This window comes from Halichoerus grypus, chromosome 4, assembly GCF_964656455.1.
Source record: "Halichoerus grypus chromosome 4, mHalGry1.hap1.1, whole genome shotgun sequence".
In the NCBI taxonomy this organism is placed as follows: domain Eukaryota; kingdom Metazoa; phylum Chordata; class Mammalia; order Carnivora; family Phocidae; genus Halichoerus; species Halichoerus grypus.
The window spans coordinates 64598135-64610786 of NC_135715.1; the positions used below are offsets into that span (position 1 = coordinate 64598135).

Here is a 12652-nt window from a genome sequence, read left to right on the forward strand (position 1 = left end):
ACACACACACAATTATTAGAGCTAATAAATAAATTTGGCAAATTTGCAGAGTACAAGATCAACACTCAAAAACTGTGTTTTTTTTAAATACACTAACAATGAGTAACCCAAAAAGGAAATTAAGTGATAATTCCACTTATAATACCATCTGCTACGGACTGAATTGTGTCCCTCCAAAATCCATATGTTGAAGCCCTAATCTCCCATTTGATTGTTTTTGAGATAAGGCCTATAAGAGGGTAATTTAAGGTTAAATGAGGTCATAAGGGTAGGGCCCTGATCTGATAGCTTAGTATCCTTAAGAATAGACACCAGAGTACACCCCGTCTCCCTTTCTTTCTCTCCCTGCCCACTATGGAAGGACAAAGTGAGAAGGCAGCTATCCACAAGCCAGGAATAAAACTCTCACCAGAAACCATATTGGCCTTGATCTTGGATTCCCAGTCTCCAGAACTGTAACAAAGAAATTTCTGTTGTTTAAGACACCCAGTATGCAGCATTTTGTTATAGCAACTTAAGCCGATTAAGATAGCATTCAAAATGATGGAATACCTAAGAATAAATTTAAGGAGATGAAAATTTTGTGTACTGAAAACCACAAAACATTGCTGAAAAAAATTAAAGAAGACCTAAATAAATGGAAAGACATCATGCTCATGAATTGGAAAACTGACTATTTAACACACCAATATTTGTCAAAGTTATCTACCGATTCAATACAATCCCTATCAAAATCCTAGTGGTCTTTTTGCAAAAATGGAAAAGCTGATCCTCAAATTCATATAAAGTTGCAAGGGAGCCAAAACAATATTAGAAAAGAAGAACAAAACTGGAGGACTTACACTTCCCCATTTTAAAACTACTACAAAGCTACAGTAATCAAAACAGTATGGTACAGATTTCTTCCTGCTATCCAAAAATAGAGTTCCTATGAAACCTTTTATAAACTGAAACGGCATAGAGTGAAGAAGCAATTAACATTAATTTACATGGAAAATTACAATTTTACATGGAAAAACAATCTCTCTCAGGCTTTTCTGATACTTTAGAACACATCTTGCTAAATGGATGCACAACATAAATCAAGATTAAGCACAGATGCTCACAGACACTGTGCAAAGCTATGGTGGCTTGATACCGAGATGTAGTTCCCAGAGAAAGAGCTTGGTTGTGCCACTCTTGCTGCTCAGGGTGCATGCTGCCTCTATAAAGGCTCACTACAAAACAAACGCTGAACGTTTTTTTCTCTTTTAATCTTTTGTCGTAAAAGCAAAAATTCTTTTCAGATTTCTTTCAATTAATGAAAACAGGTACTAATGTAGGTCTTTTGTAAAAGCAAAGTGGCATAACACAAATTTTGAAAAGATGGGGATACCTACACTGACACAGGATAGACATAAAGACCAATGGAGTAGAATTAACAGTCCAGAAACAAACCCATACAGGTATGGCAAACTGATTTTTGATATGGAGGTCAAGACCATTCACGGGGAGTAAGAATAGGCTCTTCAACAAATGGGTCTGGGACAACATGCAAAAGAATGAAATGAGATCCCCATTACACAACATATACAAAAACTAACTGAAAGCAAATCAATGACTTAAATACATGAGCTAAAATCATAAAACTCTTAAAAGAAATCCTAAGGGTAAATCCTACAGAATCAAAATTAAAATGGAGTCACTTATGATGGGGACAAAATGGTGTTGATCAATGCAGGCACATTAAAGAAAAACAAAACTTAGCCTTACCTGACAAATTGTAGTAACTTATGGCTCCTCTCAGAAATCAGCCCAGGACAGTGATACCCCCAAATGCCAAGTCTGTTCATGCCATCTTTGGACTTTCTTTTTTCTCTGACTCAGCTACCCTGACACAAATAAGAAGACCAAGCATCCAATCAACTGAAAAAGTCAAATAACTTCCATGTTTACCCCATAAACACCTTTTAACTTGAAACTCATTGCTCTCTTAGTCTTGAGTTTCCGAGTTTACAGGTCAAAACCACTGCAACAAACTCATCTTTCTGTTTTATTTTACTCAGTGTACAGAGTTTGGTTTTTGACAATCCTTATGAATTTGGATTTGGCAATGGGTTTTTAAGTATGACACCAAAAGCACAAGCCATAAGAGAGAAAAATAAACTAGGCTTCATCAAAAATTTAAGTTTGTACATCAAAGGACATTAGCAAGAAAGTGAAAAGACAACCTACAGAATGGAAGAAAATATTTGCAAATCATATATCTGATTAGGGTCTAGTATCCAGAATACAGAAAGAACTCATAACTTAAACAACAAAGACAACCCAATTAAAAAATAGGCAAAGGACTTGAATAGACAGTTCTCCAAAGATACACAAATGGCCAACACGGACATGAAAAGATGTGCAACATTACTAGCCTTAGGAAAAACAAATCAAAACCACAATAAGATACTATTTCCTACCTACTAGGATGAGTATAATTTTTAAAAAAGAAATTTGGTGAGGATGTAGAGAAATTGGAACCACCACATATTGATTGCTATTAGTATGTAAAATGTCTCAGCTGCTTTGGAAAACAGTTTTATCAATTTCCCAAATATTTAAGAGTAGAATTACCATATGACCCAGCATTTCCACTCCTAGGTATTTGATAAGCTCTCTCCATGATTCTAGTCTGATTTGTGGGACATGTATCAACCAGTTGTAGCAAGAATCCTAAGTCAGTTTACAAAGAACTGTGTATCTGGATCCCCCTGGATATCTGATCACCTTCAGTATCTGATCAAACTCTTAGTCCCCACCCTTGGTGCCTGATCAACCTAATCTGCCTTCAGTCAGAATCCCAACAAGTCAGTTTAGACAGAATGCCCCCTGACCCTTATTATTTCCTGTTAAGAAACTTCCGTCCACTGCTCTCCAACTCTGCTCCTTGGCTATAAATTACTATTTGTTCATGCTGTATATGTGGAATTGAGTCCAGTTCTATACTGAGGTCTCTTTCCCTCTTTTGCAATAGTTCCCGAATAAAATCTGTTTTTACCACTTGAACTATGTCAGGCTCTGGTTTTCTTTTAGGGTATATTACCCACCCACCCCCAAATTGAAAACAGGACTCAAATACAAAACAAATATTCATAGCAGCACCATACACAATAGTCCAAAGGTGTAAATAACCCAAATGGCCATCAATGGGCCAATGCATAAAACTGTGGCATATACATACAGTGGGACAGAATATAAGCCATAAAAAGGAATTAAGTACTGATACTTGCTACAAGGTGGATGGACCTAGAAAACATTATGCTAAGTGAAAGAAGACTGACACAAAAAAAAGGTCACATTTTCCATTTTGGGGAAATATCCAGATTAGGTAAATCTAAAGACTCTGAAAGTAATTGGTGTCTGCTGAGGTCTAAGAGAGGGAAAAATGGAGAGTAAATACTTAATGAGGTTGATGAAAATGTTTTGGAATTAGAGTTGGTGGTTGCACAACATCATGAATGTACTAAATGCTACTGAATTATACTCTTAAAATGTTTCATGTTCTGTGAATTTCACCTCAATAAGAATAAAGTTTATACCCAACAACCAAAGTTGTTTAGAGGTGCAGAACTACAATTAGACATTGTAATGTATGCTGGTTATTTCCTTTCTGAATTGTTAGAACTCCTCAGTGAGGTTGCTTCTGTTTGTTTTTTGGAATTTTTTAAACATTAAATTCACTGGCATTTGACATACACTATCGAGGGCTGAATGGCTTGAACTATTAACTGTAGAAATGATGAAGTTCCCTTTCCGTTTGGATGGGCTGAGAATAAAAGCTCGTTCCAAGACTCTTTCACTCCAGAAATTCAGAAGGGCACCCTATCTTCCAAATAGCCACATCCTACCTCGCATTTTACGGGGCTGGATGCCGGGCCCGCGAAGGAGCTTGTGCCCCCCCCGCCGGGCCTGAGTCCCCAAGGTCTTTGTGGGGACCCGCCCCGGCGACACCAGACTTTGGCGCACACGCCTCCCGGGTGCCGCCCGACCCTCCCAACTCCACCTCTTCCGCCTGCGGTCCCCAGCTCGCCCCGCCCAGCGCGCCAGTCGGAAGTGCGGGCGCCGGAACAGGCCTATGACTGAGCTGCGAAGCTCCCGCGAGGGGACGTACGGAACGAACCTGCAGCCTGCAGCGCGGGGCCCTTGCCCGCACGTCGCGTTCCGGCCGAGCCAGACGCGCCGTCATGAGGCCAGCGCGGCGGCGTTCCGCACAGGTGGGCGGTGGCGGGTGGGAGTGGCGGGCCCCCAGCGACGGTTTGGCGCGCGAGATCTTGGCTGGGGTCAAAGGTAAGCGAGCGGCTTCCCGAGTGGCTTTTCGCGGCTTTCCACAGAGCCGGCATCCCGCAGAAGGAAGGTGTTCCCAGAGACGGGGGCGGACTGGGCTGAGCCCTCGCACCCCGGGTAGTCGCCTTAGTTGACTCTAGCAGTGTTTCCAAGCAACGCTTTTCGTTGTAGTTTGACTTTTGGATTCCAGGTACGGGTATTTCCGGAAATTTCCAAGAATTTCGCGTAGCGCTTTGGGGGAGGGTTTCTTGGTATCCATATTGAATAAAGGCTGTTCGCCCTGCTGTTGAGTTGTGGCGTTATGTTGGTAAAGCCTAAGTTGTTTCAAAAACAAAAAAAAAACTCGAACAGTTGAAGCGTCAGGTCGGTCAGGAAAAGCAGTGGAATCGGTTGCTAGTTTTACAGTTGGATTCATTACTGGTCCTTGCCATAGTTACCGGGAGTTCAGAAATTAAGAGCTCGCTGTTCCTGGAAGCCATCTCCTGTAACCATCGCATCAGGAGGGGCTGCGTTTTCCTGAGTACCATACATTAAAGTCCCTGGTAGGAAAATAGTGATTAGCAAGATTTTCCGAGTTAGATTTGAGTATAGTGTACGAAGGTTGAGAACCATGATATGAAGTTAGATCAAAATTAAGAAAAAAAAATGTACATTAGTCTGAGCAGAATCCGATTTAAAATCTAAAAACGGGTGCTGGATTGAATGGTCTGAAGGTCGTGAGCTTTAGTAGAAAGAATCTAAGATTAAAAATTTAGAGGTCTGAATTCCAGTCTGTTGTGTGGTCTTGGGAAATTCCTTCGTTTTGAGTGCCTTATTTTGTAAAATGGAGACGATAATTACAATGGTTTTTTCACAGGGTTCTGGTAAATGCTGTATGCGGTCATAATGTTTGGTTTGTAAATTGTATACGTAGTTAATGGTTTTTGTCTGTAATACTTAAATAATTTAAAGTTGGGAAGCCTTCCTCTTCCCATCCCCCTCCCCAATTTAGTGACAGAGATTAGTCATCACATCTTGCCTGTACCTGGTGTACCTTCATCTTTAGATTCAGTGGTCAGAAATTTTCACCTTAACTTAAACTTATATTAAATCCATGAGCTGTTGGAAGGTAGGATTAATGTCTTACTTTTTAAATTATTATTCCTGGAACTTGGATGGTGCCTGTAATTTTTTCGTGTTTTTTGTTTTGTTTTGTTTGTTTGTTTGTTTCTTAAACCCAAACTGGCAAAACCTAAGCTTTGGGTTCACCAAAAACAAAAATTTCACATGGAAAATACTGTTTTCTGTCACTCGAGGATGTGGTTTTTATAGCTTAGTGGTGTGTAGACACACAAGTTAGAGGGAGTTAGGTAAAATTAGCCTTTGCATCACCTGGAGGTTTCAAAAAATTCTGATCCGTAGGCCCTACTCCAGACCAGTTAATCAGAATCACTGCATGAGTATTGTATACTGCATGAGTATACCACTTCTTGAAGCTCCCCAGGTTATTCTGTTGTGTAGCCAGGGTGAGAACCCATGTGTTAGAGGAATGAGATTCTTTAGCAATGTATCCAGTTTGCTTGAAGAGGGGAAGGGCTAGAGGGACTGGAGCTGTATCTGCCAAATGTAGCTTCGGATATTTGGGGGAATATCTTTTATTAGCAGGTGTGATGAAATGTGTGATTTGTAAAGTGAACTGTACAGGGATGCAGGTTAGTGGATAGACTGTTAGAATAATCCATAGGAACAATGACAGTAGCAACAGTGGTGATGGAGAGGAGAAATTTGAAGACATTTATTCTTTTCTCTCCTGGATGTTAAATTTTTTGAAGAAAGCAAGTAATGATTATAATTTACCTAGTTAAAACTGTACTTTTCAACAATTGGAAAGACTGTGATATGTGATTTTTATTGTTGCTGATTATTTAAAAATGTGTTCAAAAATTTCTATTTCTCAAGTAATTTTCCTTAATAACGAGATAATCTGATTTCTCTTAATCGCTTTATGTTAATGTGGGGGCTTTTGTTGTTTTTGCTTTTTTAGCACTATAAGATTGATATTAAAGACATGGTTTTCACCCCTCTTCATCAACGCACATAAGTTATCTCTTCTTTTTGGACCCCTATTTTATACCACAATGGTAAGCTGTAGCTCATTATGTTCTTATTTGTGTTTTAGAGTGTTCTCTTTATCTCTATAAAAATATCTGTATTACAGGTACAGAAATAAATACTCATGTATGCCTAAGTTACCCTACCTAGGAAATTACTTAGCGCTCACCTGCAAAATCTTTTCTAGAAAATAGGGAGCTCATCTCTCAATTCAATGTTATAATTATGTCTAACTTAAAAAGATAATTTGTCCTTATGTTTGTGAAGCATTAAAAAATACTACTTCACCTGCCACAGTCAAATCACTGGCAAGGAGGATGGGTATAAATACGAATGACTTGGAGGGGGCACAGGTTTCTCATATTTTAAAGTTCCTCTTAATTTAGATTGTTGTTGTTGTTTAAAAACAAATGTAACCTGCTTACCACAAATAACATTTAAAGCAGAATCAATGTTAGCCTTCTAATGGCACATTTCTGTTCACTGACTTAACAGTTGTTAAACATACTTGGGGCTGGGCATTTACCTTTTGCCATGAAAATATTTAAAAACAAAGGGGAAAAAAAAATCACTTTATTGTGTTTGAAAGAAGCAGCAGCATTTAACAATGAAAAAATAAACACTGACCACAGTGCTGAATAAACCTTTGAAAACGTTTATCCTCTCTTCTGATCTTGCCTATCCACCACTGCCTGTTAGAGAAAAGTAGAGCTGTCAAAATGAGGGGCTGACCTCACTTAACATCTTGCATCCATATTAGCTATCACTTTCCTCTCAAGTGTTAGAAGGAGGTAGTGAATAAATGATGCTTATAAACATAAGCAGTTATATCTCACTAGAGCTTTTGAAGTTTTGATTTCAGAGGATGAGACATTTACTTGAGAAGACTAACAATAGCCAGTTGTCCTAGAGTATACATTTGATTGTGTTTATTATAATTTTTTATATGAACTTATTTTAAGATTTTTTTTTTTTTAAGATTTTATTTATTTATTTGACAGAGAGAGATAGTGAGAGCAGGAACACAAGCAGGGGGAGTGGGAGAGAGCGAGCAGGCTTCCCGCTGAGCAGGGAGCCCAATGTGGGACTCGATCCCAGGACCGTGGGATCATGACCTGAGCCAAAGGCAGACGCTTAACGACTGAGCCACCCAGGCGCCCTATTTTAAGATTTTTATGACCAAAAGAATTAAAAGAACCTTATATATTTGTTAAAAGGGCATATCTAGAGTTACAGTTTTGTGCTGGAAAATGGTTTATACTCGAGAATGTCACCTTGAATCCTGGGAACCAATTTCATTAGGAATCTGCTGCTTATAAGATTATTTTCATAAATTGGTATAAATTTATTTTAACTGAACTTTTTGAAATGATGGCATATTTTAGCCTTTTTTCACTTTTACATTTTAGATGTTTGGTAATGTGAGTGGTTTGTTTTGTTGTTGTTGTTTTTTGGGGGGTTTTGTTTTGTTTCTTGCAGTCTAAAAAGACCAGCTATTTTTGTCATCATATGAATTCTCCATCCCTAGAGCTAGGGTGGCAGGGTCACTTAAACCTTTCCATGATTTCCAAAGGCTGGCAGTATTTCTTTTTCCCATTGCTTTCTTGGGATTTTGGTGGGTGCTAGTTTTTACCCCATAGAATTTAGTAGGTAGAATTACTGCAGTCTACAAAATAAAATAAAATAATTTAGGCCCTTGTTAATAAAAAATGAAAGTTCTCTGCCTCTCAGTGGAATTAAAAATTAAAGACTATCATTGTGAATGAAAAATACTGTAACACTGTATGGTACCCAAACCATAAAATTAGAAAGAGATATCACTGGTGTTAAATTTACTTATTTAGGGGGGCCTGGGTGGCTCAGTCAGTTAAGCGACTGCCTTCAGCTCAGGTCATGATCCCGGTGTCCCGGATCGAGTCCCACATCAGGCTCCCTGCTTAGCAGGGAGCCTGCTTCTCCCTCTGCCTGCTGCTCCCCCTGCTCTTGCTTTGTCAAATAAATAAATAAAATCTTTAAAAAAAAATTTACTTATTTAAAACCTAGTACTCTTTATTCTTAGATATCATTACAAAAGAAAATTTTACAAATGAGGAAAACAGAGCTTATCTTCTTCTTCTTTTGCCTTGATAAAAGGGTCTCAGAGAAATGGATGAATGGGTGGGAATCTGTTCTTTATTCTCAGGCCCGACGTGCAGTAATAAAACTATTATTTCATTAATTTTAGATGCATTTTCTTATACATTTTAATATTACTGAGTCAATGAGTCTACAATTAAGGACATCTTGCAGTTATAATTGGCTGCCGTTTTTTCTTAATACTACCTAGGATACTGATGCATACTTACGGTTGATGGTATCTTAAAGTCATTGAAACGTGGTGATGATAGCTATCATTTATTGCATTTCTACTGGGCACTGACCTAGAAACCTTATATTATAGATTCTCTGCATTAAGATATTAGGAATTTCTAAATTGGTGTTAGGTACCAGTATAACAGCACCCCCGATTTTCAGGATTCCTAGCAAATTAGGAGAGTTAATCTTTGCTTCACTTTAAGTGCATACTTGATGGCTGTATATTTTTCTGAATGGTGTTCTTAGAATGTTGAAGAACTTGAAGTTTGTAGAATGGTAGTAGTTTCTATATCCAACCATTGGCTATGTATTAGCCTCCATAAACACTAGCCAGAGAAAACCATTTTAGCATTTCTTATATAATTTATTGTCATAATCAGGTGCCCAAGACTGACATGATTTTTCTTTGTAATATATCTTGAGCATAAAGTGGGGTGGGTGGATATAAAATAAAGGAAAATATGTTAGACATGTTTTAGAAAATAAAAATGTATATAAACATTTAACTAGAAGTGTTATATTATTTTTTGTGAAAATAACTAATACCAAATACACTATTTACTTTTTACAGCAACAAGCTTTAGAACTAGCTTTGGATCGTGCTGAGGTGAGGTGTGACTAAGTTACTAAGTTGAAATAGTGTTGTCTTAATTTACAAAACTCAGTTTTAAGAGATTTTTGTATGTGGTTCTCAGAGGAGTACATTAACGTAATTTTAGGATAAGTATGCATATAATTTTGCTATAAATAAAAATACTTTGTGATGAGGTTTGGGTCATCTCTTATTTGGAATTCTTAGATAATGTAGAATAAAAATTATTGAACAAAGACATAGAATTTCTAAAATTATGTTTTCCTTTTAAGTTTTCTAATTGCTCAATTAAAGGGGAAAATAGTTCAAAAATACATAGAGTGTTTGCAACTGGATATGCTGTGCATATTCTGAACAACCATAAAACATTTTGAAAATAATTCTGACCTGTGAAATCATAGTTCTGAAACTATATCATTTTGCTTATATCATAGCAGTGAAATATTGTGTTAAATTTTAGAACAGTTTAAATTTCACTTGTTTGTAACATAAATTTAGACGTTAAGTAGTTTAAGGTATGAGTAGTTAAGGTATATTTTAATATGAATCAGAGACTTGAGTGACTAGTTTTTTGGTCTTAACACATGTTATAGGTATACTTACATTAGAGCTGTTCATGCAATAGAGCTGTTCATGCACTAAGCAAAAGGCAAGCTGTTTTCATAAACTTTTCTTTTTTAGTATGTCATTGAAAGTGCCCGACAGAGACCTCCTAAAAGGAAATACCTGTCTAGTGGAAGGTATGAATACTTAATTGATTGATATCTTTGATTATTGAAAATATGATGATAGCTACCACTTACTGCATTCCCTCTAGGCACTGTGCTAGAAATGTTAGAGGTACTTTACATGTATTAGAAATTTCTAAGTTGATACTAGCTACTATATCCAACCCCACTTCACCCCCAGTTTGGGGGAAATTGGGGAAAAAATTAGGGAACATTTCAAAATAGCATTCATTTTATGATGATTATAATAGTCACATTATTTTGTTTCATTAAATTTTAGAAAATCTGTATTTCAAAAACTTTATGACTTATATATTGAAGAATGTGAAAAAGAGCCTGAAGTTAAGGTAAGTATAAATTTTTTATGTCATTATTGCTTTTGAAATGTAGAGGAAGAGGGACATTTGAAGGAGTTAAATTTGAAGCACATCATGATTTATATTTTTGTGAGTGAACTAACATCTTTTCCAGCCAAACTAGCCAATTCTGCAGCTGACCCATAACCTTGGCTAATCTGGCACTGGGTAGAGATCACCTGCTTAGGTAAGAGAGGTGAACAGTGTTTGCCAAGTAACGGAAAATATTTCCTTGAGAAGCCCAAAGAAGCGAAGTCACCGTATATATTATCTTTTGCTTCTTTTCCCCCTGATAAGTGATTTGTAGGCCAAAGACAGGAGGAAAAAAGTAGCTATTTCCTCAGGGTGATTTGTACTGGAAAGGTTATAAGGACGTGTAGGAAATTCAGGTATGATAATAAAAGATGAATTTGGTCACAAAAATTAGTTCAGGGCTAGGTTAACTTAACTCATTTTTATTTAGTATAAAAGTATGGGCAATAGAAATGTAACAAATTGATTTCTTGATATCTTTTGGATTTGGGGGCTATAAGAGCCTTAAAAAGCTCTATGAACTTCTTTAAAGATGAATACCATTGTGCTCGCTATGGCAGCACATAAGCTAAAAATGAATACCATTTGGGGCGCTTGGGTGGCTCAGTGAGTTAAGCATCGGACTCTTGATTTCGGCTCAGGTCATGATCTGAGATCAAGCTCCATGTAGAGCCTGCTTAAGATTCTCCCTCTGCCCCTTGTGCTCTCTCTCTCTCTTAAAAAGAAAAATACCTTTTTACCTTTTAGGCAAAAAAATTAGTGGAATGCCAATAATATCTAGCCTTTAAAATCTTAACATGGGGAAAAATGATAGATAAGCTAGGTGTCTTTGTTGTTTATGCCAGAAAATATTTTTAAAAATGGACACCAGTAACAGTACAATCAAAGATGATACCCTAGATTCTTTATGTGTAGACTTATACTTAATAGAAACTAAGTATATGACATGTATGTTTTATATATTTGCCTTCATGGTTTTGCATTTTATTCATTTAAATATTTTTGTTATATTTTGCTTATACGCAAAGATACGTATTTTATGTATCAGTTTTTGTTTTTATAGATCACTTTTTTACTTATGGTATGAACTCATTTGTATAAAATGTAGTAATAGACCAAAATTGAGTTTACAGAGATGTGTCTTATATTTGGTGGCTGTAGTGTTTGTGACTCTTACCCATATATTCAGGATCATAATGTGGAAGGAGCACTAAAAGATTAATTCAGGTCTGATTTTGTTATATCACAGCATTTTTGTTAAGGTTACGCCAGATTATTTTCATGAGCTCTGTCTCTTTTTAAAGCAGAAATTAAGAAGAAATGTGAATTTGTTAGAGAAGCTTGTTATGCAAGAGACATTGTCCTGTTTAGTGGTCAACCTATACCCAGGAAATGAGGGATATTCTCTGATGCTCAGGGGAAAAAATGGATCAGGTAAGAACCTTCAGAGAGCTGCAGCCACAAAAATCCCTTTGCAAGAAAGGATGTGCTATCTTTTAGAAGTAGTTTTTTAACGTGCAAAGTGGTCTGTCCCTCAGATCAGTGATGACTTGATAAAGAAGACATGAGCCCAAATTTTCCTCTTTTTGAAGTTTTGTTAGAAAGTATCTGTAAGATGATTACCTTCATGCATATGCATTTGAAGAGAATTCTAATTGAGGTAGGTCCTTGAAGTTAAATTATATAAGACCTAACCTTTAAATAATTGACACAATTTTCTTTCTATTGCTATTTACATTTTAAGGTAGCATGAGGTGTTTTTATGTTTTTCTACTGTATTTTGAGTATACTCTTGGTTCTGAAACCTTCAAAATAAAGCAGATTTGCTGCCTTTTGAATAATTTTCTTATTTAGTAACATTTATTTCTATTAATGTAAACTTGAAAATAGTTTTGAAATGTAAGCACTCTTAGATTTCACTAGAGAGACATCTAGAAATTTGATATGGTGGTGATGATGTGGGTCCAGTTAAGGATTTTTTTCTTTTGTTGATAATTATAAAACGTAACAGAGAATCTTGTTCTGTAAGTGACTATTTTTCAGATGAGATAGCAAATTATCATACTGATTTTCAGATTAGATTAAGTAGCCTTCAAGGGACTTTCAATTACCAGTGTTGGAATTTTATCATATTCTGATTATTGTACTGCTGGCTGTGATTTGCATTATGTTGTTATGCCAGATTT

The 12652-nt window shown here is 36.7% G+C and overlaps 1 protein-coding gene and 1 long non-coding RNA gene across 15 annotated transcripts in view; one reads left to right on the forward strand and one right to left on the reverse strand.

Annotated features, from left to right (window-relative positions):
* The window catches only part of LOC118521610 (uncharacterized), a 476460-nt gene extending 472447 nt beyond the window's left edge, over positions 1-4013 (reverse strand). Inside the window, exons 1-2 of the long non-coding RNA XR_013447011.1 lie at positions 3876-4013; positions 1753-1871 (exon numbers count right to left, since the gene is read on the reverse strand). This is a non-coding gene — a long non-coding RNA (uncharacterized LOC118521610). The remainder of the gene's footprint in view (positions 1-1752; positions 1872-3875) is intronic.
* Positions 4014-4082: 69 nt separating this feature from the next.
* Positions 4083-12652, forward strand: part of SUPT20H (SPT20 homolog, SAGA complex component) — a 37724-nt gene continuing 29154 nt past the window's right edge. For 7 of the 14 annotated variants that reach the window (XM_036066906.2, XM_036066913.2, XM_036066912.2 and 4 more), the window contains exons 1-6: positions 4324-4501; positions 6335-6431; positions 9329-9364; positions 10031-10089; positions 10358-10424; positions 11771-11900. In XM_036066906.2, coding sequence (XP_035922799.1) covers positions 6429-6431; positions 9329-9364; positions 10031-10089; positions 10358-10424; positions 11771-11900 — 295 coding nt within the window. In that variant the 5' untranslated portion in view covers positions 4324-4501; positions 6335-6428. The other 7 variants (XM_036066909.2, XM_036066914.2, XM_036066918.2 and 4 more) reach the window with 4 other exon arrangements.